This window comes from Pimephales promelas, chromosome 19, assembly GCF_988280905.1.
Source record: "Pimephales promelas chromosome 19, fPimPro1.hap1.1, whole genome shotgun sequence".
Taxonomy (NCBI): domain Eukaryota; kingdom Metazoa; phylum Chordata; class Actinopteri; order Cypriniformes; family Leuciscidae; genus Pimephales; species Pimephales promelas.
This window is the reverse complement of record NC_142787.1, coordinates 15,834,624-15,860,617: the sequence shown is the minus strand read 5'-3', so window position 1 is coordinate 15,860,617 and position 25,994 is coordinate 15,834,624. Positions and strand designations below refer to the sequence as shown.

The 25,994-nt window shown below is 37.8% G+C and overlaps 1 protein-coding gene across 4 annotated transcripts; it reads right to left on the bottom strand.

Moving 5' to 3' along the window:
• Positions 1-11: 11 nt before the first annotated feature.
• Positions 12-25,265, bottom strand: dennd1a (DENN domain containing 1A). Of its 4 annotated transcripts, XM_039689299.2 has the most exons (24): positions 25,096-25,265; positions 23,864-23,928; positions 21,293-21,336; positions 17,746-17,795; positions 17,473-17,592; positions 17,295-17,364; positions 16,891-16,971; positions 16,295-16,348; positions 15,967-16,077; positions 15,772-15,872; positions 15,156-15,201; positions 14,911-15,012; positions 14,172-14,297; positions 13,864-13,965; positions 12,599-12,686; positions 12,445-12,482; positions 12,245-12,316; positions 11,982-12,038; positions 11,766-11,882; positions 9,801-9,878; positions 6,493-6,563; positions 5,230-5,358; positions 3,956-4,223; positions 12-3,539 (listed from the first exon to the last, which is right to left on the bottom strand). In XM_039689299.2, the coding sequence occupies exons 1-24, from the start codon at positions 25,110-25,112 to the stop codon at positions 2,565-2,567; spliced, it is 2,982 nt and encodes a 993-aa protein (XP_039545233.2). In that variant the 5' UTR covers positions 25,113-25,265; the 3' UTR covers positions 12-2,564. The 4 variants fall into 4 exon arrangements, with proteins under 4 accessions (XP_039545233.2, XP_039545236.2, XP_039545235.2 ...); XM_039689302.2 differs by lacking the exon at positions 5,230-5,358 and having other exon boundaries at positions 25,096-25,264; XM_039689301.2 differs by lacking the exon at positions 9,801-9,878 and having other exon boundaries at positions 25,096-25,264.
• Between the last annotated feature and the right edge of the window lie 729 nt (positions 25,266-25,994).

The following is a 25,994-nucleotide window of genomic DNA, read 5'->3' as shown; positions in this document are numbered from 1 at the left end:
CAAAACAAATGTCAAGCTCACAACTTTCACAGGAATATACTGTGCTTTTTAATTATGGCAAACACAAAAAAATAACATAACATCCAAATAAAATAAAAAAAAGTGCAAAATGATAAACAGGATATGAGTTCACATTAGGATACATTCCAAGAGTAAATTGTATTTTACACATCAGAAATGCATTTTGATAATTCCATCTTGCTGAGAGCCGTCAAAGGATCCTGTCAAAATACAATAGGTTGTATAATGGTTGTTAAATCCATGCTAATTCATACTTTCAAAACCTGTTTTATGGTCGATTATAGTTTGACATTTTTTCGCTCTCAGAATACACGGTAACATTCAGGGACGTGCCTCTTTGTCTGTTGTACAGTGATGTGCAACACTTTACCCAGTACAACATTTAACACTTAACGCACTTTAATGACTTGCCAGTTAAATATTGCCTTTTAAACCACTGTGTATATCACAGATTCAGCACATCTGACAGTTGCTGAAAAAATAACAAAAATACTGTATCTGCTTCAGTCAAAATTATACATTACAGTCAGTGTATTCTTTAAAGGTGACTCGTAAAATGTCCTATTGTGTTTTAGCGTCCATTTCTGCTATACATTTTCTTTCCATATGAATGATTTACTAAGGACAGTGTTTGCAGTACCAATCATGTATAAACCTAACAGCCCAAGTGAACATGTGGAAATCATCTTATTACATAGTCAATATTTGAACCAAAATGTCTGAACAACCCATGCTGTAAGACTAGGTAACCTCAGCAAAACAGCTCTGAACTTACTTACACACACACACACACACACACACACACACACACACACACACACACACACACTTGCAAGGACCAAATTAAACTCACTCTTTAAGGCCCAAATGAAAAGGTGGTCCAAACGAATCAACTAACAGAAAATGTGATTTTCCAACAGCTCTACAGGGTAGATAGAGATGCTCAAGAACACTTTAATAACACAAATAACATTATTTATATATATTTAAATACAACAATAAAACCAGAGAAGAAGAGACACCAATTCACTCCCTGATGTTCCCTGACATGGACAAAATAACATGTTTCTTTTGGATTTGAGCATTTGGTTGTACACAATTCTTTGCCATGTCAAGATCCGCACAAACAGTGTTCTCCTACTTGCAAGTCTCAAGACAAAAATATAGCAAAAAAATGGCATGAAACAATGATCCTCCAAAACAGATTGTGTATCGTGCTAAACTAAACCCAATAAACAGGCACAGTCTATGACAAGAAAAACAACTTTTAGAGTTAGGATTCATTTTAACACACTTTATAGCAGTATGTATGTTTAAAAAGCGCAAAACAGATCCATTCGAATAAATACCCATAATGCAGAGTGCATGGCAGTAGCAGATTAGATGGAACGGGTAGTGCTAAAAAGAAAGGTCTGATTGGTTGCTTTATGAAAGCTATAAGTCTATTATATAATGCTCAGAATAAAAGAAGATTTCAAACTTCGACATCAAATCAAAGCAAGTGGACAATTAGCATCTAAACTAAACTATTTTGAAATTGAAAAGGACCCAGTTCCAGGAGACCCATTTTAACACTTTTGGACTGACACGCAGGCAAGCGGAAGAGGTAAAGCCTGTACCAGTAAGGGGTTTACCACATATTTAATCTAAAAAACTCTCAATCAGTTTACCTTATTTACTGACACTTTTTGGGTCAAGAGCTAATGCATCCTGCATTTTTGACCTCTAAAATAACTGACCTCTAGGGGCAGTGTTGTGTTCTGCAGGGCTGTTAATTCTGACCCCGTTCTGAGCTCTATGCAGCGAGTAGTATATAGCTTGTACTAGGGCACAATATGTAGTGCAGTATGCACTGTAGTATAACTTATGTAATGTAGTGCAAATATGAAGTACACAGCAGGTACCGCAGCCACAACATGTAGTATGCAACGTGTTTTTTAGGGGGCAGAATGTCATATGCTCTTATGTCATGTAGTAGGTAGTGTGGAATGTGTAGTATACAATTTACTAGGGATATACAATATTTGTATTCAAGTGTGTTCTATGCACAAGAATGTGGATGTTAGAGTATGATGATTTAAATCAATTTATGTGTATGGTTAAAAAATAAGCTTCTTATTAAAACAGCAGTCAGGTTAAGAGGATGCAGTTCACTGCCATAAAGGCAATGTCAGTAGAATCGCAAATGTTAGGATGTGGGTCTTTATTGTATTGTATCTTAATATTGTAGTCTGATCCCTATGGGAACTACACTGCTAGCTACTGAAAATAGTGTTATTCATCTAATATGTTTTTCAGTGTTAAAATTGGTGCTAATGGAGCAAAACGGATTACCCAGTTGTTATGGGAAATACAGCATTAGCATCAGTGTGTATAAGGCTAAAGTGAGTGAGCTAGGCGTGAAAAAAGTACAACACACTCTGGAGGAAAATGTCAACAGTGCTTTCAGGCCACTAGGAGGCGCAGTCTTAAATACCCACTTGCTCTAAATTTGCAGTCCCTCACTGGTTGGTAGCAGCAGTAGAGGAAATATGTGGTCAGAGCTAGTCGAAAGTTTCCCACCTTCTCCGTAAGTCCTCCACCTTTTTGGGAGGGGGCGTGGCCATTACTGTTGGTGTGGTTGCCATGGTAAGAAGGTCACTAAACGGGTCTGTGGAGACTTGCGCAGGCTGGGCAAGAGTAGCCGGAGCAGGCGAGTCTAAGAGGCTTGAGAGAGAGCCACTACTGCTGGAGGACGGAGGGACGCGCCCAGTTGACCACAACCCTCCTGTTGGGGTCACAACCACAGCGGATGCCTGACCATATACTGAGAACGGGCGAGCAGAGGTGGGGAAGTAGTTGGCACCTGGGGAAGGCATGTAGGCTGGGGTGAAAGGGTTACCTGGGGCAACAGGACTGTAGTGCCTTTGTGGCGGGTACTGGGACTGTTGGGTGAAGGGGTTCAGTGACACTGGAGGGGGGAAGGCAGGCAGGTTTGAGGGGTTGGGTCGAGGAGGAATAGGGGGTTTAGAGAGGGATGGGGCACCCTCGTTCTTCATTGTTCCACATAGAGGGTCCAACAAGCTGAGCAAGTCCAGTCCCTGTTCCTCATTCGGCTTCAACAAGTCTGCCTGAGTTTGTGCTTGGGAGTGGGGAGACATGTTCAGCGCTTGCCGAAACTCCTGCCCTCCAGTGGACCCCCCTCCCTCCTTCTCGCAGACCTGCTTGACCCCGCGCAGCAAGGTCACAGCTGGTGCCAGCACTGCACCCGGTTCGGGTGTTTTCCGACCTTGAGGGCGAGGGATTGTGATACAAGCCCCCTCAGTCTTCTCTCCACTAGGATTTGAACTGTCTCTGCTGGGTGGGCGTGCCTCATGGGGTTCCAAGGGTGGCACGGAGAGAGGTCTCTCCCAGGATAGTGACTCTCGGCCAAGCAACGTAGATGGGTCCTCCAGTTGGCTCCAGAGCTTGCTGTACGGATTGGTGGTTTTAAGACCTGGGAGAGTGCGTGTGCGCTCGCCAGAACTAAGATCCATCCGCTGGAGAACAAACAATTAGAACAAGTTTTTAGATAGATAGAGACCATGCACACCATAAATATGGTTGCTTTGGAGTGTTTCACGAACTGCAATCCAATCCTAAAACAATTAAGTAGTGACCTGCAAATGTTTATCAAATGCTTCTTGTTTACCGCTGTGAGATGACAATGCATTGCTATGGTTCTCATCATCAATTATTGTGATTTGGGGAGTGTCTTCTGTATTCTGTGCAAGAGGAACAATCATTTAGGACAGTGTTTATCAAACCTGATCCTGGAGACACAACAACAGAACACATTTTGGATGTCTCCCTTATCTGACCCATCCATTTCAGGTCTTGAAGCCTACTTTGTTAGCTGATGAGCTGAATCAGGTGTGTTTGAATACAAAAAGTTGTACTGCTTGCAGGAACTAACCTGGTAGTTGAAGTTGGCATGTTTTGGGTCTGCCCGAAGCTCCTCCAAACTCCGTGCAGAACTGATTGTAGAGTGTGTGCTGAGAGATGGTTTTGTGGTATTTTCTGATTCCCCCTGCTGACTACGGAAGGCATCCTGCAACAGGCTCAGGTCAGAGAACTTGTGTAGCACAGGGCTGGACGGAGCAGTGTTACCTTGGAAGCGCTCCCCAATCTCCTCACCTTCTTCCACAAGCTCCGCCTCTTTTAGAGACCTGTATGGCTGAGGCCTAAGTCACATACGCAACCAAAAACACATGTGCACAACATCCACGCCACAGAACACAAACAAGCACACGCAACGCACAACACATGCACAAACAAGTACAGACACACATTGTAATTTTCATGTTAGATGAAAAGCTGTTGAAATGGGCAGATAGTCAACATACAGTAATAATCAAAATCACTTTACGTAAATAAGCTGTTGCATTCCACATGCATAAAATTTTTTTTTTAAATATAGCCATGCAATAAAACTGATTTAAGCAAGCATTAAAAGACACATTTAGCAGGCCGCAGAGTTACTAAATATCATGGTGAACAGTGGCCCCAAAAACCATTTGGACAATTAAAACACACTTAAAAGTATAGTAGTCATTGCATTAGATAACAACAGGCAATGCTCTCTGCCCTATTTTGGATTACCTGCAGACCTTTAATAACATATGCATTAAGTCTGGCTTGAGGAGCGCTTCAACTGTCTAAACAAGTCAAAAGATAACAAGAGTTTGGACAAGGAGCTATGTGGCATGCTCAGACCTGAAAGGTTTGATCTTTCTGTTGCTGTATGGAGAAATCTGCATGACTGAGAGGTCGTCATAATATGGTCTGCAAAAGAGGGCTGGTCTCCAAACACTAAGTTTGACTGTCAAAAATATTTTAAAAAACTTTGCCATTGGAGACCAAACACACCACTTTATCCTGGGTAGAACACCGGAGAAAAGGATGGGGCCAAGCACCAAAACCCTGAGGTGTGTAGTTGATGCAATTCACACTTAGAAATTGCTTTTACATGTTCCATAACAACTTGAATGTGTTTTGGACAGTATCAGTATATCTAATGCTTCAACAACATGGTTTGATATTTTTTAATCTAATGCAATGACATTCAAACATATTTTAGTGTGTCCAAATACTTTTTGGGGGCACAGTAGGTAAAAAGGCCATTGAATATTCACATTAAGACTAATAGACATTAGAGAAATCAAGAATGAAAACCACTTGAACAGAGACCATTCAAAAGGAGCAGAAAGCATGAAGTGTTCAGGAATAGCAGCAACGGAGTCGTCATCCTGAGACAGCTCGTCACCCGAAGAGTCCTCACACAGAAACACTGTATAGTGACGAGTTGGACGCACATAACTACAGCGTCAACACGCACGCATACAGAGATGCACAGCAGCAACAACAAAAAAGAAAGCATGAACACAAATTGGCAGAGACAGAGAGCCAAGTGTCAGGTGTAACCACACACAAATACGCCGATCACAAACAACCATCCCAGTGTGAAAGAGAACACAAGAGTGAGAGAGAGAAGGAAAGAGCAAGTGAGACATGCAATCACACAATCAAGACCACAACATTTTTGCAGTGCTAATTTGCATTTGAGGGATAATGTACAGCCTGCCAGCCACCAGTGTTATCGCTAACTAAAAACATTACAAAAACACATTTGTCGACTGAAATAAAATGTAAAATTTGAGTAAAAAACTTGGAATTGAACATTTTGAAATAAAACCAAAACATAAATTTAAAATTGTATTTATTAATTAAATATTTAACATTTTAATAACAAAAAATAACAAAAAATTAGTAAACATTCAAATTAAAAGGAAAACTGAAAATGTAAAAGTACAAGCTGAATCAAAAAAATTAAACATAATTATAATAGTATATAAATTACACTAAAATAATACTTCAACCCACTACTGCAAAATAAAAGGAAATCGGGACCCAGATGCAAAGCAGAGGCATCTTCTATTAAACCAAATGAGTTTATTTTAGCATAATGATCAGCTGGCTCTACATTATCCCACTTATTACATGGATACTAGTCAAATAAAAAAGAGGGGATTTTTTTCCCTCATTTTTAATAAAAGACTGGCTTAAGGCTTCTGCTAAATAGTTCATTACATATAAAAACAATCGGCCAAACAACAACGTTACAATATTACATTTATATATTATTACCAATCTGCAACTCAAGTTACTTTTTCCTAAGCATTTCTACAATATAGCATGTCTTCTATTATAATTTCTCTTTCATCCAGCTCTTTGTGTTTCCTAACAGTTCATTGTTCTTCTGAACAGACAAATATACAGTTTAGAGATCATTAAACAAAAAAAAAATCGGACCACTCAATGCCATGGTTGTGGAGCAAAATATTCCATATAGCCGTGCAATAAAAACCAACAGAAGCAAAAAGACCATTGTCTATTTGTTTATGTTTTGCAAAAGTATATGTGAGAAAGGTTAATAAGCAATTTAAGTCTTACTGTTCAGGGCTTCCCTCTACCCCAATGTTACTGCGGGGTCTCTTTGCCACCAGAGGACGAGGAGGTCGAGCCTGCAAACACGCAAATACACGTTTTAAACAGCATTCTAATGTCTAAAAAAGTTCAGGACTTGTTAAATCAGTTAGGTCAGAGGTTAACTGCTCCCATCAGGTCAGAGGTCAAAATCCTGTCAAATGTAAACAAAATTGCGGTTTCCATGACAAAGAGTGGAAGCCCAAGTAAAGATGTTTCCACATTCATTCGGCTCACAGTTTCTTCTAAACTGATTATAAAATTAAAACTGATTCCGAGACAAAAATGAGCTGAAAAGCTTTTTAAAAACACCTTTTCTAGCTCTCAAGGTCCAGAATCAGGGCTTGACAGTGTGAGCCTTTCACTTGCATTTGTGACTAAAAATAGATGTGTGCGAACTGTAAAATGTATTTAGAAGTATACGTGTGAATAAACACTAGGTCCCAATGGGTTGCTTCAAATTTAAAGTAAAAAAACAATTCTTGTATATTTTAAAAGTCCTAATTGTCATTTTAAGAGGTCTTAAATTTGAGGATGGAAAACATGAATAGCAATACATCTTAATGTGATTATGTGCGATTATTTATTTGTGAGCGCTGCACGTTCAAAGTCATAACGTGGCCTAGTTGCGCATTCTAGAGACCCGTGGTTTCAGAACAGTTTGCACTCAATGTATTTATTTCAAATGATTGCTTATGATCTGTTGTCGATGAATTATGAGAATGTTTACTTTATGTTCTTTGTATTGTAATGTTTTAGATGGTTGTAAGAGTTTATATTTTAACTGTCTCATGTTTGATTGAGCAACTGGAAGCAGTAAATACATTTCAAAATAAGAGTCCCGGTGTAATTTGATTAAAAGCCCTTCAACATTTTTTTCTGGTTATTATTGGCATTTCATTACAAAATAAACTTTATATTTACATTAATTAAATGCGTGGAATATACATAATTATTTAAGTCCCGATGACATCAAAGTTTTTTGGCTTTTAGTATGAATATGTTAGCCTTAAGGTTGTCTATCTGTGCTCCAAACCAATGACAAAATTTACATTTAGGCTGGAGACACAGTGGCTGCGTGGCGTAAGCGTCTCAGCTGCATGGCGTGTCCGTTTTTATTTCGGCTCCCCATGTTAACAGATTAGAGTTTGCACACTGCCTGCGAGGCGCGGTTCGAGCCGCGCGGAAAACACGTGCATGCTAGAAATAGAACCGACGCCTATTTTTCACGCAACACGCAAGCATGTTGGAAGTGTTTTCAGGCAAAATAGAATAGGAAAAGATGTTTATAGGTTATTTAGTACATGAATACATATGAATAAATTACATTTTTATGGTTGAAAGTCTAGGTTTTGACAAATTCAGATATAAATATAATTTAAACATAAATAAATATATTATCAATATACAAATATTGCAACTGTCAAATACAGAAGGAAATATTCTGTAGTCTATTTTGCGGTCAATACTACTGACAGTGTCTTTATCAGTAGGCTCTATATTTGTGCTTAACATGAAGTATAGGTCTTCCACAACTCTCTCCCGTATGTCTCTCTCCCTGTACGTCACCTATCAGCAGCGCCGCGTCAGACACGTTTCTGTTGTGCAAAGACACAGAAAACGCAAAGCAGCCGCCACGCAGCCGACACACTACAGAAATGCCACTCTCACATCACGCCACGCAACCAGTGTGTCTCTGGCCTTAGAGGATATAAGCTTGCAAAACCTACAGCCTCTCACTTCCACCAATATGGATCAATGATTTTGATGACATCAATCTGCACTTCACAGTTCACATGCTCTAGTGGCCGCAGACCAGAAAATCTTTCGGACTCATATGAATTCTACACCGCACGCTATATTTTAAAGCAAAATTGAGGAGATTAGGAGGAGAAATGGTTAGACACACACAGCATTAGGAAACAGCATCAACATGTAGTAGAGATAACTTTTGTGCCAAACACCAACATAAATTACACACTTTTCAAACACATCCTCAGCATGATTGTTCAGTTTTCCTTTAGTAAAAGTTTCATATTAAATCTAAAGTGGAAACTACGGTGGCTATCATAAGCCGCCAAATTCAGCTTTGCTGAGCTCAACGGCTCAGGCTGAGCTATGAACAAAACACTATTGGCCATTTTTAAAAAGGGGAGGAGCTGCTCTATGTCCCACCCTGTCTTCCTGATTCAATAGAAATTACATCAACACATTGAATAACACTGAGCGTTTCAAGGCACTTCAGTGACCCTTAAAATAAATAGAGTTTAAAGCATAAAAGTACGGAGCCCCCCTAGTCCCACTTTGGCAAAAAAAAAATTAACTATAACTATCTTGTGGCCTCAAGATACTAACTCGTGGCCTCAAGATACTAACTCGTGGCCTCAAGATACTAACTCGTGGCCTCAAGATAGTAACTCGTGGCCTCAGGATAGTAACTTGTGGCCTCAGGATAGTAACTCGTGGCCTCAAGATAGTAACTTGTGGCCTCAGGATAGTAACTTGTGGCCTCATGATACTAACTCGTGGCCTCAAGATAGTAACTCGTGGCCTCAAGATACTAACTCGTGGCCTCAAGATAGTAACTCGTGGCCTCAAGATAGTAACTCGTGGCCTCAAGATAGTAACTTGTGGCCTCAGGATAGTAACTTGTGGCCTCATGATACTAACTCGTGGCCTCAAGATACTAACTCGTGGCCTCAAGATACTAACTCGTGGCCTCAAGATACTAACTCTATCTTGAGGCCACGAGTTAGTATCTTAAGGCCACGAGTTACTATCTTGAGGCCACGAGTTAGTATCTTGAGGCCACGAATTACTATCTTGAGGCCACGAGTTAGTATCTTAAGGCCACGAGTTACTATGTTGAGGCCACGAGTTAGTATCTTGAGGCCACGAGTTACTATCTTGAGGCCACGAGATAGTTATAATTAATTTTTTTTGCCAAAGTGGGACTAGGGGGGCTCTGTAGAAAAGAAAAGAAAAAAGAAAAAAGTAAGTGTCAAACCCTGAAAAGAGATTGAAACCAGAGAAAAAAAGCTTGTGCGGTGGGAAAGTAAGTGTAAACACACATGATAAACTCACTCATGTGTGTGAGCAAGCATTAATCTGTGGAATAGGAACTGAAGTTAGATCACACAGACATGTAAATACACACGCATGCACACTAACAGTCCTGCAGAACTCGAATATAACAAACTCCAGTGCAGACGCCAGGTCAGAGGGGAATATTTGAGCTCAGGGTGACACGTCAGAGGTCAGCGGCATGTACTCACTGGTTGTGTGCTGCGCTGCAGTTTGGAGGGATGGGGGGGAGGGGGGCGTTGTGGCCGCGGGGGCCGTGCCTGATCAGTCTGCTCCAAACATACAAACATGCACACACTTTTATCTATAAAAAATATGGTTTCTCCTACACACTTTCTAAAAATGAACAATTCAACACAGACTTAAAGGAACACTCCGACTTTTTGGGACTTTAGCCTATTCACCTTACCCCCCAGAGTTAGATAAGTCCATACATACCTTTTTCATCTCCGTGCGTGCTATAAGTCTGTTTGACGCACCCACCGCTAGCCTAGCTTAGCACAAAGACTGGATGTGAATGGTTGCAGCTTTCATAGTAATCCAAATGAGTGACAAAATAACGCAAACGTTTTCCTATTTACATGTTGTGGTTTGTATAGTCACAGAGTGTGCAAATATCATGGCCATATGAGACACAGACATCTTTTGACCGTATAAATACTATATTTTCTGAAGGGGAAGCACTGCTACTTGGGCAGAGTGATAACAATCACCTGAGACGCACCGTGACGAGGAGCAGAGAGTTCGCTTCGCTCAGCGTTGGAATAAAGAGTCAGCAATTACTAACGTTAGATAGAAAAGCATAGTTTATCATGGGTGTTTGCTTTATTGTATGAGCTGTGACAATAAACAGGGGAGACCAGGTTATACAGTACCATGTTTCATTGATTTCCAACCAAAAACGCACCCAGATTTATAAATATCACATGAATAAATAATTATTATTACAGGAATCAATATATTTTAAATGCAATTTATTAGCTGAACCAAATGTATTCAACAGTAAATACATTTGCCTATATAATATACAGTATTGCATTACTAGGATAGAATAAGGGGAAAGTAATAGCACAAATTGTTTTTGCACAATGAACTCACAGCCTATCGTACCCTTTTGCACGCTCAAGTTCGTTATTTCCATGGTTATTTCAAATTTAGGCTACTAGGCGCGCCGCGCGCAGGGTGCAAGTTCAACGCGGTAAACGCGCTCGTTTTTTTTCCCCAAGCGCCGCATCAAGATAAAAACATATTCATACCCTAATCATATAATAGTGTCACTAACGTTACATTAGATAGATCTGGCTAAAGGCACTGTTACAGTAGGTCATCTAAAAACATAACGGAACACTTACCTCAGCCGCAGGTGATCCACTTGTCCTGTCTGTGCTATCGATGGGATAACTTAGCCGTATCCTTCAGCACATTATGGTCCGTGTGGCAAATTCCATTTTTTCAAAATAGTCGTCCTCATTGAAATGTACCGAGCAAACGTAATGTCCCTTGATAATCTTGTGTTTGGATAAATATCCAGAGTAAGTTAGCCATTTCTTCATCCAGTCAGCGTTTTTAGTTGGAATTCTGTGAAACATGGTATTACCTCCCCTGTTTACAGTCGCAGCTATTTACAATAGAGCGAAAACCCATGACTCTAAACTACGCTTTTACTATTTATAAATTGCTGACTCTATTACCAAAACACCGAGCGAACTCTCCGCTCCTCACCACGGCGTGTCTCCGGTGATGCGGTTATTACGCCGTCAAAGTAGCAGTGCTTCGCCTTAAGAGAATAGTTCCCAGGTTTTATACAGTTAAAAGATGTCTGTGTCTCATTTGACTTTGTTATTTGTACATTATGTGACTATACAAATCACAACATGTAAATAGGAAAACGTTTGCGTTATTTTGCCACTCATTTGGATCAGTATGAAAGCTGCAACCAGTCACATCGAGTCTTTGTGCTAAGCTAGGCTAGCGGTGGGTGCGTCAAACAGACTTATAGCACGCACGGAGATGAAAAAGGTATGTATGGACTTATCTAACTCTGGGGAGTAAGGTGAATAGGCTAAAGTCCCAAAAAGTCGGAGTGTTCCTTTAATGGACTGAATCCTAATTACTATGTCCATGTTAACTGAAATAACTTAATTCCCCACACCCACCTGTCCAAAATGAACTGTGATAGGACGTCTCTGGTCCCAGGTGAGGGAGTCTTTGCTGTGTGTGGAGGGTAAGTTGGTGGAGCCAGGCTCTTCTGAGTAGCCATTCTCTGCAAGCTCCTGGAAGCGAACGAGTTTGAATGACAATGCATGCACATTTGTTTATGCAAAAACAATGAATAACTGTGTTTTTGTGTGTGAGCGTGAATGTTTGAACACCTTTTGTTTGAGTCTACTCTTGACTTCTTTGATGCCCATCTTGGCATGGTCTTTGGCCTGTAGAGGAAACATCAGGAGGTCTCTTACACACAGAAAAATGTCTCATATTGAAAAGAAAGAAAAATTATGAAGTTATATATATATCTTATATAAATGAGGATAATGAAAATCATAGAGAAACCCCTATCATGGAGAAAACGATAATTCCCTTACACAGAGACAGCTGAGAAATTTGTAGAAAATATTTACACATGGATACATACAAATTTGTAAACTGTCTTCATTGCAGGATTTGCCTTTGTCTTCACCGTGTTTAAAATGGCCCCACTGCCCTTCTGTAAGCAAAAGATAAAAAGACATCATCAGATATGAGCAAGCATACAAGTTCACTCCAAAAGAAATATTAGAATAAGTACAGTTCATCCTGTTAGCACACACAAAAACAAAAATCAAGAAATTTCACCTTCACTGTGAAAAGCCACTGATATGTCTTATCACTGCCTGTAACCGAAATTTTGAACAGACACAGAGACAAGCAAATATAAAAACAGTAACATAGAATGACATTAATTTATTAGCTTTACAGTGACCATAAAGACAAAGTGAGAGTCTCTTACCAGCATACTCTCCAATGTTGATCTCCTCCTCAAACTGATCGCTGAACCCTTCACCAGAGTTCAATAGCTCCAGACGGCCATCTATAAACTGCAAACAAACACACAAAATAAAGCAATGATCTCTATGTAGGCGTCTCACACTGAGAGAAGAACACTTTATAAAAAACAAACTTTATCCATTTAAAACAAGTGAAGAAAGAATTCACAAATACCTTGAACAGATTATGACTAATAATCAGTGTTGGAAAACATTACAAGTAACGTGAGTTACATAATCAGGTTACTTTTACAAGTAACTAGTAAGGTACTACATTACTTTAAATTTAAAACAAAATATTAGCTACTTTTTCAATCAAGTAACGCAAGTTACTTTGTTTTCCCATTTATGTAGTGCTCTCCAGTCCTCATATTGAGAGAAATAGTGAGTGCCAAGACTTTGTATGTGCTGTGTGAACATGATGGATATTATATAGTTCTAGAATAAATGTGAGCATGTATTAACTCAATTGCACAAAAACAGATTCAGCATTTCTCAAAATGAAGAAAAACAGTAAATGCAAACTTGGAATATCACGCAAACCTGCCATATTTAATGTGTACAGAAGTATACTTTATGTATTTAGTCTCACTTTATGAATCAATGTATTTGTTGTGACCTTCGATTATCCAATTCAAACATACCAATAGGCAAAAAGCTGAACATCACATTTGTGTTTAATTAGTTGTTTTTATTGCTAAAGTAAGAGTGTTGTTTCTCCTCCTGCATCCTATTCTTGTGCAATCCAGAATGGCAGCAAGGTTTGTTTGACTTACTGTACAGACCTGAATTTGCATTTCCTTCAGCCTGAGCCTTATTAATTTCACTTTTGGTGTGAAAGGTCCTTTACGTTTGCCATAAATAGCAATTTACTAAAATGCATTACTTTTTTAAAACTATCTTTCCTCAACACTGCTAATAATCATGATGCATTAATCAAGTGCTTACAATATAACTCAGCTATACTTTGGGGACAAAATTCCCTGAAAGTTAGCTAAAGTTGACAAATGCCCTGTGTTTGATTCTAAAATTGCTATTTATAGCTTTAATACGATTTTATTTCAGTTTTAGTAATTTTAGAACTAAAAACTAAAACAACTGTTGTTTTATAATACAAAAGATAAACGTATAAGCTTATAGAATAAATTGAGCAATATTCATAATTAGCTTTATATGAAAACAATAAATGTCTATTGCATCCTCTCGTATAGGTAAACGCATGTAATACCTGTTTAAAGAACTGTAGTTGGATAGCATTCTGGAGAAACTGTCTCATTGTGCTGGATCTGTGCGTGATGAACGTTTCCTCACTGAACGTGATTGGCTCCTCCTGAACATATGGACACATGGGAAGGAAAAACATGCCGCTTTTTACCTGAGCATTTATATTCAGAGAGCTGCATGCACTGTCCACTAGAGGACAATGTCAACACACAAATACCTCATACCTCAAATGCTCAGAGCCAACATTTATAACCATTTCTGAACTTCACTCAGAACCATAAGCACATCAATACTACTAACTTTCTCTCTCACCGGTTCAATGTGTAGCGCATTCCTGTAACTACCAAACAGAGCTGCCTGCGCCTTCAGAAACGCCCTGGCCACCCCGTCTCCTGTTGTTGAGGAAACTTTCCTTAGGCGGTTCTTTAACGAAGACACCTACAACACACACACACACACACACGTATATCATCATTATAAAAAAAAAATGTTGTTAACACTTTACAATATGGTCTCATTTGTTGTTAAACGTAACTATGAAACAAACAATGAGCAATATATTTTTACAGCAGTTATTTAAGTGCCCCTATTATGCAAGGCTTGAAATTGCACATATGTATATCACATATGCTCCCGCAATTTAGCCTGTGCGATCTTAAAAAATATTTGGCAGCATTTGTGTGAGTGCACATCATTTTTGTGGTACAACCTGTTTTTATTTCTCTAAAAAAGTGCTATTTTTAAGGTTCCTAATTTTGCTTTAGATGTATTTTACAATAGGTTTGCATGCAACCAATAAAAAAAAAACAATTCTTAATTGTCATTTAAAAAATAAATGATGGTAAATGTTGTAGAAATTAACATTAACTAAGATTAATAAATGCTGTAGATGTATTGGTCATTGTTATTTCATGTACTTAACTCATGAAACATTATAGTAAATTTCCCTTACCTTTATTTCTAAATCAGATCCCTTCCCGTCATATCAAAATAAACACTTACAACTTTTTGTGGAGATATGAGCAGGTTGTGCTTTTGCTTATTTACTTACCACATCATTAGGAAGGTTTTGAAGGTCATCAAACGGTGTTTCAAGAGTGTTTGTGTCTACATTGAGAAGTACCACATCATCTAAAGCCATACCTCGCACCTTCTGTTACAACAACAAACACAGATACACACAAAACTTTCTAAATACAGCCTAGAATTTAGCTACGCTAAAACCAATAACCGCAACATGGAAAAATATTAATATTACAGTAAAATACTGTAAATGTAAAATAAGGTCAAATATACCTCCATGAGACTGGAGTGCACGCCGATGAGGTATGGCATTGGAGCGCTAAGAAAGAAAAAAAAACACCACAGTACACTTTATGCCTTTTAAAATGTATAATAAATGTAAAATATTTTACATTTATTTTACATTGTTACAAAAGATTTCTATTTTGTCTATTAATCAAAACAAAATTGAAAAAGGTATCAAGGTTTCCACAAAAATATGAAGCAGCACAACTGTTCTCAACATTAATAATAAAAAGAAATGCTTCTTAAGCAGCAAATCAACATAGAAAGACCATGCAACACTAAAGTATTGTTGCTAAAATTTCAGCTTTGCATCACAGGAATAAAAACATTTTAAATTGAAATAATATTTCACGATATTTCAGTTTTTACTGTTTTTGATATATATAAATATATATAATAAATATATTTCAAAAATCCCTAAAATATATTAAAACCTTCAACATATTGTGAGGAAAGTCTCATGGAAATAAAAGTTAATAACTGAGTCAAATAATGCCCTAATTGATATAGAAAAATTGAGATAAGTACTAAGCAGCTTCATTTAAAAACAACAGAAATGGGAGGCCCTTCGTAAGTATACATGAATAAATGTGAGTGTACTCACCAGCAGTAGTCTATTAAATGCTGTGGCAGGACTGGAATGTAAACATGCTGCCAGAACATGGGATATAACATGGCTGCTGCACCATGAACACATGCGGTTAACTGAGAGAGAAAGAGAGGGGGGTTATTAATGCCCCTAAAACAAGTAAAGACGTGACCAATGATAGAGAGAGATAGTGGCAGAGATGTTGCTCACAGTACTCAGCTTGCTGCAGCTAATAAGGATTCGCCTTTCGTACAGCATGCTAGCATACAGATGCAGCATGTTATTCACATCCACTGCTACGAAATACTCGGTCAGATTTCTCTGCAAATAAAGAAAAAGAAGTTTTAAAAAAATCAATGAGAGTTTCAATGTGTTGGACATGTTATATGGCTTAATGCCAACTAGTTAGAATACGTTTTAAATGCGTGTTTTCTCAGACATCTTTTAATATTTGTAAAAAGTTTGGTCCAAATTGTAATTAGTCACCATTGTGACTAATAGAGTTAAGATAACTTGGTCAAGGTAACGACAGACTTACATTTTCAGGTATACTGGGTAATTCCCTAGGATCAGGCACTGTGAAAAACAAATGCTAGAGAAGAGAAGAATCAAATTAGAAATGCAATTAAATTTATACAAGAGATTTATATAATTTGAACATCTTGTCTGATGAAAGCATGTGTATTTCTGTATATTAGAGTTCTTCACGGGGCCACTTGGATCTGAAAACCAGGTCCAAAACTTTGACGAGTGCCTTGGACACGGATCGGGTCTGATATCAGTAGCTTTGTGTCTCAGGTCATTTAAAATAAATGTGCTTTTACCAAATGGATCTGAGAAGACCCAAATTATTTTATTAAAATATGCCAGCTTTCCACTATTCGTTTTTGGTTTTTAACCATTTTTATTTAAAACAAATAAATATTAAATAATTATATGACAATATTATCTTTCTTCCTTCTCTGTCAATAACCACTTCTATTGGTAAATTTGCAAACACTCTAATTATCTCAGCTTTTGCCTTTTTTTTCTTTTTCTTTTTTACTTTAAGTATTTACGTACTTCGGGTTGGGTAAGAAGTGATTTGGGCTGATTTAGATCGAGGGACCAGAGAAGACCTAAACTGTATATTACCACACTCAAATGCACAGGCACTCCAGGAACAGGGATGTTTAACACATGTAGAGACTCTAGCAATTCTCTCCATTGACTGTCCTGTAACACAAATACACACAGAAAATGTATGTCTCTTATGCTCACAAGGCTGCATTTATCTAATCAAAAATGAATTTAAAACAGTAATATTGTGAACTATTAATAATTTAAATGTCATTTATTCCTGTGATTTAAACCTATAATTTAGGGTCAGGGTTACAGTTTTTCAAGGGAATTGTAATAAGGGCCTTAATGTAAAGTAGGAAATCAGTGAGAAATCCTCATTTACATAGCTAATTAATTGTGTAGATGTGTACATTTATGCATAAAAGACCAAGTGACATATGATATATGATATATTTTGTCATGTGTGCACCACTGACCTGTCCTTTGGTTGAATAGTCTGCCAGGATATTCAACAGCTTGTAAAACACCTCAAACCAGGGCAGGTAGCTGAACAGAAACAGATAGACTACAATTAGATCAACTTGGAGGTGAACGAAAAAATCGTTTGTTTTAAATGAAATGTAAACTTGTATTATCAAAACCAACAATTTGTACCTGAGGATGCAGTGACAGCTGTGAGCTCCCGATGAGAGTCGACAGAAACCAAAGCGCTGTTTACTCTCGATATCTGTTAGAACAAAGGTGAAGTTCTGCCCCACGTGGCCCACTGACATACTGAAAGACAAGACAGGGTCCAAACGTATATAAAGAAGGATTAAGAAAATCTGGTATTAGTAAAAGACAGTGATGCTGGAGGCCCTTCAAATTAAAGTGTAAAACTGAGATTCCTCAATAACTAAACAGATTAAAGATTGCATGTAACATTACCTGTCCATATTGAAGGGGAAACAAAACTTTGGGATAGTCTGTAGCGTTTCCTGAAAACAGATTGAGAGAAAAAAAAATTAATACACTACCAGTCACAAGTTGTTTTTATATATTTATGGTCACCAATGCTACATTTATTTGATTAAAAATAAAGTAGAAATAGTAATATTGTGAAATATTATTACAATTTAAAATGACTCTTTTCTATTTGATTATATTTTAAAATGGTGGTAAAGCATCATTACTGTAGATCCTTTTTTATATACTAATTTTGCTGTAAATTATTATTGGTGCTCAATTATTAATAATGGTTCTTTCCTATCAATGTTGAAAACTGTTTTTGCGGCTTATTATTTTTGTGGAAACTGTGATACTTTTTTTTTTTATAATTCTTTGATGAATCGAAAGAACAACCTTTATTTGAAATAGAATTTTTTTTTAACATTATAAATGTCTTTACTCTCATGTTTATTTCTTTAAATATTACTTACTTAAAAACTTTTGAATGGTAGTGCATCACAGTTTTCCCCCAAAAAAATATCACTCCAGTTTTCAACATTGATAATTAAGAAATGTTTCTTGATCATCAAATCAGCATATTAGAATGATTTCTGACAGATCGTGTGACACTGAACTAAATTCAGCTTTGCGTTGCTGGAATAAATCACATCTTGAAATATACAATAGTAAAATCTAAAACTAATAATACTAAAACTAAAGATAATAGTTTGCATTATATTATTACATTCACACAAAAGGCCAAAATGTAAAGATGACACTGTGAGTGGGACTACCATAGTATCCAAACCCTTGTGTGTGAGCAGTCGCTCTGGTGACCCTCCATATGGACTTGAGCCCCCAGGGGTGTGTGTGTGTGTGTGTGTTTTCCTGCCCTCATCTGTGTCAGGAGTTAGGGATTATCCCTAATAGCAAGGGAGGGGACACGACCCATATTACAGAGCTTCACCGCTGGTTTCTGACACCCAGATCGTCCTCTGGGACCACCGGACCCAACAATCAGTGTGAGTAAAGCAGCGTGTGTGCTGTGAAATTGCAAACAACTGGCACACACTTCAGTTCCAGTTATACACACACCCGCTTTAGTAGGTGATATCGTCATGGCAATGCATCATTAGCGTTTCAAACCAGTTGCTGTGTCTGATATCACTTCTCATTCCCTATTTAATGCATTATAGATTCCTTGATTCCTCCAATCTTTATATCACTATTTTTACAAGTCATCATCAGTTGATTTAAAAAAATGTACAAACTATAATATTTACAAGTAGGAAGTAGTATATATATATATATACACTCACCGGCCACTTTATTAGGTACCCCATGCTAGTAACGGTTTGGACCCCCTTTTGCCTTCAGAACTGCCTCAATTCTTCGTGGCATAGATTCAACAAGGTGCTGGAAGCATTCCTCAGGGAGTTTGGTCCATATTGACATGATGGCATCACACAGTTGCCGCAGATTTGTCGGCTGCACATCCATGATGCGAATCTCCCGTTCCACCACATCCCAAAGATGCTCTATTGGATTGAGATCTGGTGACTGTGGAGGCCATTTGAGTACAGCGAACTCATTGTCATGTTCAAGAAACCAGTCTGAGATGATTCCAGCTTTATGACATGGCGCATTATCCTGCTGAAAGTAGCCATCAGAAGTTGGGTACATTGTGGTCATAAAGGGATGGACATGGTCAGCAACAATACTCAGGTAGGCTGTGGCGTTGCAACGATGCTCAATTGGTACCAAGGGGCCCAAAGAGTGCCAAGAAAATATTCCCCACACCATGACACCACCACCACCAGCCTGAACCGTTGATACAAGGCAGGATGGATCCATGCTTTCATGTTGTAGACGCCAAATTCTGACCCTACCATCCGAATGTCGCAGCAGAAATCGAGACTCATCAGACCAGGCAACGTTTTTCCAATCTTCTATTGTCCAATTTCGATGAGCTTGTGCAAATTGTAGCCTCAGTTTCCTGTTCTTAGCTGAAAGGAGTGGCACCCGGTGTGGTCTTCTGCTGCTGTAGCCCATCTGCCTCAAAGTTCGACGTACTGTGCGTTCAGAGATGCTCTTCTGCCCACCTTGGTTGTAACGGGTGGTTATTTGAGTCACTGTTGCCCTTCTATCAGCTCGAACCAGTCTGGCCATTCTCCTCTGACCTCTGGCATCAACAAGGCATTTCCGCCCACAGAACTGCCGCTCACTGGATGTTTTTTCTTTTTCGGACCATTCTCTGTAAACCCTAGAGATGGTTGTGCGTGAAAATCCCAGTAGATTAGCAGTTTCTGAAATACTCAGACCAGCCCTTCTGGCACCAACAATCATGCCACGTTCAAAGTCACTCAAATCACCTTTCTTCCCCATACTGATGCTCGGTTTGAACTGCAGGAAATTGTCTTGACCATGTCTACATGCCTAAATGCACTGAGTTGCCGCCATGTGATTGGCTGCTTAGAATTTAAGTGATAACGAGCAGTTGGACAGGTGTACCTAATAAAGTGGCCGGTGAGTGTATATACAGTATATATATATATACACACACACACACACACACACACACACACACTACCATTCAAAAGACTCGGGCAACGACACACATTTTTAACATACAAAATATTTAGGTTTCAAATAAATGCTGTTCTTTCTATTCATCAAAAATCTTGAAAAAAAGAAAATCATCACTGTTTCCACTAAAATATTAAACTGAACTAAACTGTTTTTAGCATGAAGAACAAGAAGAAGATAATGAAGAAGATGAAGTTGATGAAGAAGAAGGTGTAGATGAATATTTTTGATTAAATAAATGCAGCCTTGGTGAACAGAAGAGACTTATTTTAAAATTATTAAGAAATCTTTCAGACCCCAAAGATTTGATTCGGTTGTGTACAATTATAAATTAATAATTACAATTATTTTTAATTGGACAATAACTATTCTTTTCATGAACAAATTCTTTTTTTTGCTATTCATTTGTAGGTATCGCTATTATTAATTTAATTCAATTGACCAAATAAAAGTTATCACCTGAAGGAAATGTTTGTCAACTTTAGAGAATGTTGTTGGTGTCTTTAATATAGATTTATACAAAAGTGATCTTATCCAGCTACAAAAAACTGCTCAGTACAGATAAGAGAGTTAAGATATTAAAAGAAATGGAGCACTCTCTCAGGCACACCGTATTTATTTTAGCATATATGTATTTGCTTGATGAGGTCCCTTATTTAATGCGTCATTCACTATATATATGGAGTAAGCAGATTTTGGATCCAGCAAACAAACACATCTTTTCTTTCATTTCCTCTTTGTTAGCCTGGGTCTGAATCCTAAGCAAGTATGATAAAACTGCATAAAGACGGTGTTTGGTACCATGGACCCTCTCAGAGAATTACACCCAATCTCTAGTGATTTAAACTCCATCTGCCAGGACAGGTGCTCACTGCATTATCACTGAGGGTGAACAGCAATTATGAGATCCCCACCCCAACATCCCCAGAGAGAGAGAGAGACCAAATAATGAAGCACAAACCTGGTCAGCGTATGTGTCGGGGAAACTCCTTCGCACCTCTGGTCCTGAGAAGAACACACAAATCATATTATTAACAATACATAGACAAATACACATTTAAAAACGTCTGTTTTCTATAGCATAATCTCAACATGTTGCCAGCCAACTTTACCACTATTATCAGACAGTTTCAGATGCAGAATTCAAAACACAATGATTTATTTTCTTTGGTTTAATATGTAAAAACGCTGAACCATACACAATAAGAACAAGACCATGAAAATGTATAGAAAGTAAATATCTTCAATTTTGATTACATCCATCAGATTGTAAGATACTTTCAGCCAAACTGCATCTTTGAGCACTGTACATGATATGATGAAACAAACACTGCATAGTGACATTTTTAGGTTAAGTTTCACTGTCAAATATAAATAAGGGATGAGATACTGACACAACACTTCTGGGCTGATCTGAAAGGGTTTTCACTGATTTTAGAGGAATATGTGACTATGTGCATCATGGGAGGGCTTGTCTCAGGAAAAAACACCCAAGATGCTTTGCTCTTGCTGCCCTCATCAAACCATACAGTCACTAAGCAACAGTCGCCTAGAGGTCTGCATTGGGAAAGTTCTCAAACAGCTCGTACATATTACCAAAGACTTTCGATATATAAAAAGATGATGCACTGATTGACTCATATGAATCATACTATGAATGAGAGAATGCGCAATATGGTGGAATTAGCCTCGCCTTCTAAATAAAGAAGAAATTTTCGAAGTCACTCTAATTTTTTTATTTATTTTTTTGGCATGACTTGAGAATTTATAAACAAAATTTATGAGACAGTTAGATATCATTGGTGATTTCAAATATGAAAGACGGCTACAGAGTGAAATGACTTGCCTTAAAGGGACTTCGATTTTACACAGACTAGACTACCATTCAAAAGTTTTGGGTCTGTAAGATTTTTTTTTTTTTTTTTTAAAGAAATGAACACATTTATTCAGAAAAGATGTATTAGATCAATTTGACATTAAATATATAAATGATGTTACAAAAGATTCCTATTTCAAATAAATCATGTTCATTTGAAATTTCTTTTCCATAAAAATATTAGGCAGCACTCATTTCATTTTGAACATTTTAACATTATTAATATAACGAAATGTTCCTTGAGCAGCCAATCAGCATATTTGAATGATTTCTGAAGGATCATGTGACACTGAAGCCTGGAGTAATGATGCTGAAAGTTCAACTTTGCATCACAAGAAAAAATTATGTATTAAATGACGTCAAAATAGAAAAGGGTCATTTAAATTGCAGTAATATTTCAAAATATTAATAACTCTATATTTCCAAATAGAGAATTCTTCTCTTACTGGCTACATGTTTACTTGCTACTAAATGTCTTATCTCAAATATTTAATGAAATCAAACTCATTAAAGTTTTTAAAATATATTACCTTTCATGCAGTGTATAATAAAGTTACGTTGTAAACGTTCTACAAAGTTGCAAAGTCAAAAGTGCACAATAAATAAAATTATTATCCCAAAAGAAAGAATCAACTCTGAACCACCCATACGAATCGTTTGTAATTCGAATCCAACTGTGATACAGTTCCGTCACTAGATAAGACATTTGCACAATGCTCACCTATGTTGTCCGCATGCGAACAACTTAACCAGCCCTCAAACACGTCCTTTTACTGAGTCGTCCTTGCAATGGAGGTTCGGGTTGAATAACTAGTTCTTCTAAGTTTTCATCTTCGTTACTGTATTTACAGTGTGTACAATCACTGAGCTTTAGGAAGTCTCCGGACGGAACTGAAGTTCATTTACGCTAATCGGAGTATAGCTTCTAACACGCGCTGTACGAGGTAGACCAATCACAACAGACTGTGCCATCTGGCCAATCAGAGAGGAGTAGGTTCGCGGAAAGGAGGAATTTAGAGATAAAGATTCAGAGATTCAAGATTGTCGTTTGAGAATCATTGAAATGTAGTGATGTGCAATGTATGAGCAAATTAAACACTTTTTTGACCTTTGGTGCATTTAAACCTGTTGTATAACACCTCCCAAACAAAATTTGGAGCCTGTAAAATAGCATACCAGGGGCACTTTAACTGCAGTGCTCACCTTAGTAGCCTGTTTCCTTGTAAACAGGTTTCCCTGTTGACTGATAACACACACCGGGATATTTTGTTCATTTACGTGCTTGAACCCACACACTCCCAATGCACTAAAATCACTCAGCAGGCCTTTGACTGCATTCCTGATCACAAACCAGGAAATGACGCGAGTTAGGCTACACGCTTAGGTTCACTTTAATATTTCTCTAGTTCACTTCAATATTTGTTTTTTAGATTCACTCATTGAACCACTACAAACTTAAGTCACTCCAGGCTAATCTTAGATGTATCATATAGCCTATCAAACCAATTTTTCTTATCTTGCTCTTCCTTACTTGATACTGAGAATTCTATTTAAAAAGAAATACAACAGATCATGCTGAGGAAGTACAGTATGTGTGGGTGACATGAATATTATTAGAAGTATATCACATTTCTGAAACAGAGTGCGAGGACTCACCAGAGCCAGCCGTCCCAGAATGCACCACCTCCATGTACACCTCAAAGGTTGAGCCGGGGCTCTCCCTGAAACATAAATAGCACAGGAAGGGTCAGAGCAGAGGTCAAATATGGATATACTATAAGGAATGTGAAGACTAACTAAGGCTTTTAAAAGAAAATCAACAGTGAAATGCTGCATTCAATAATCTGCCCTTGAGATATTACAACAAATTCCCCATTTGAACCCAAAAATTATGGTTCCACTGACTTGAGATAACAACATCATAGCTAACCCACTAAATATCTTGCCCACAAAGATACACACTTTCTGTAATATAGCAAAAACATCTTACTTGTGGGTTTGAGAACAGGTTAACATTAATTTATATTTGCACTTTGGCATATATAGGCCTAAACTCAGCGAACACATTAAAAACATAAAATAGCCTAACTAAATTGCTCTTGTTGTTGCTAAAACCTAAGACGGATGGGACCATGATGTGATGTTAGATTAATATGGTTACACATTCACCACATTACAGATATAGGTTTGTCTACTGTAGTGAAAAGAGGATCTTATCTGACTAGTGACGACTACCATTATGCTAGAGAAAGATCAACAAACTTCACAAACTGAATGACTGTCTTCTCCATGTGTACAAGAGAAGCTTTATAGTAAGCGAAAATATGTTTATATCTGACTTTGTTCTGTCCTTCATGGTGTTTCCAAAACATCTTATCGTGGGCAAATTGTAAACCCTGAAAAACACTGTTACCACAGACTGCTCATTCATGTCTTATTCATTCAATGCATTGAATTACCAAAGCAAGTAAGCGTCACTTAGCTGGAAACAATGTAATAGACTCCAGAACCTCCACTGAAATGTGTCTGCTTTATTTTACATAGATATGTATTTCTTTTATCAAGCTGTGAAAATTATTTCTTATTAACATAACAAAAATAACAGTAATTCATCCCTGCAGGACATGTAAACAATCAGTCTCATGGACTTCATGTGTCTCCAGTAAGTCACTGCAAAAATGCACAGCCCTCCAGGTAATATAATACATGAAACCACAATTAAGTGCTGCATTTATTATACAAATAACTAAACAAACACCTAAATCCGCAAAGCAAAGTATCTCTCTGTCGCAACAAGTCTAAACAGGCCTTTTAGGGAGGTCAGAAGAACTCGCATTTATAACAACAGTGTATGTCACACAAAAGGGGAGAGAGACATTGACGCTTACTTGATACGAGAGCCCATTGTATCCTTTATTCAAATCCAATCCTTTCCTCAGAATTATGTGTCAATAACCCGCTGTCGGAGTTATATTTCCCGTTACCCCCGTCACATACTGCACAGGAACGCCATGGTCTCCACGCGCGGATCACGGTACTACGGCCTTGGTGGATTATGGGAGTTGTAGTTTTCTGGCCGTGTCTGCAGATGTTAGTCAATAAGCACCGAACTACATTTCCCACCAAGCCGTGACGTAAGAGTCGCCTGACACAGAAGGGAGTGTAGTATGATGCCTGGGCATTGCAACAATGAATTGCAATAACAACTGTTACAGCTGTGTGACAGATGGTCAGTGTGGATGCTTGTGTTGTTAGGAGTGCAGTGACTGAGTCACAGTCTAAAACTAGACACTTTATGAAGGTACACTTTATGAAAGGAGAATACATTGGTATTTTGATGGTTGCCAAACGGAGCCTATGTGAAATAAACTTCAGATCAGGTTTATGATATTGTTCTTTCTTTCTTTTCTCATAAACAAAGATTTTCGTCCTAAATTAATGGCAGGCTATTTCCTACCTCTATATCCTAACCCGTACAAACATTATTTCTGAATGTTGTTATAGCCTAAAAAAATTAAAAAAAAAAAAAAAAAAAGATTAAATCATGCCTAAAATTGCCAGAATTTACATTGGTTGGCCTTATTTTGTATCCAAAATGTCCATTAGTCTAAAAACCCACAATATACGATTCAGTTGAAAAGATTATTTTTCACGGGGTTGCATTTTCCTTAAAATAGAATAAAATAATAGTATAGTATAGAATAGAATAGAATAGAATAGAATAGAATAGCTATCAAACAAGCATAGCCTAGCCTAACCTACACATTGTTTACTGTAACGTGAAGGA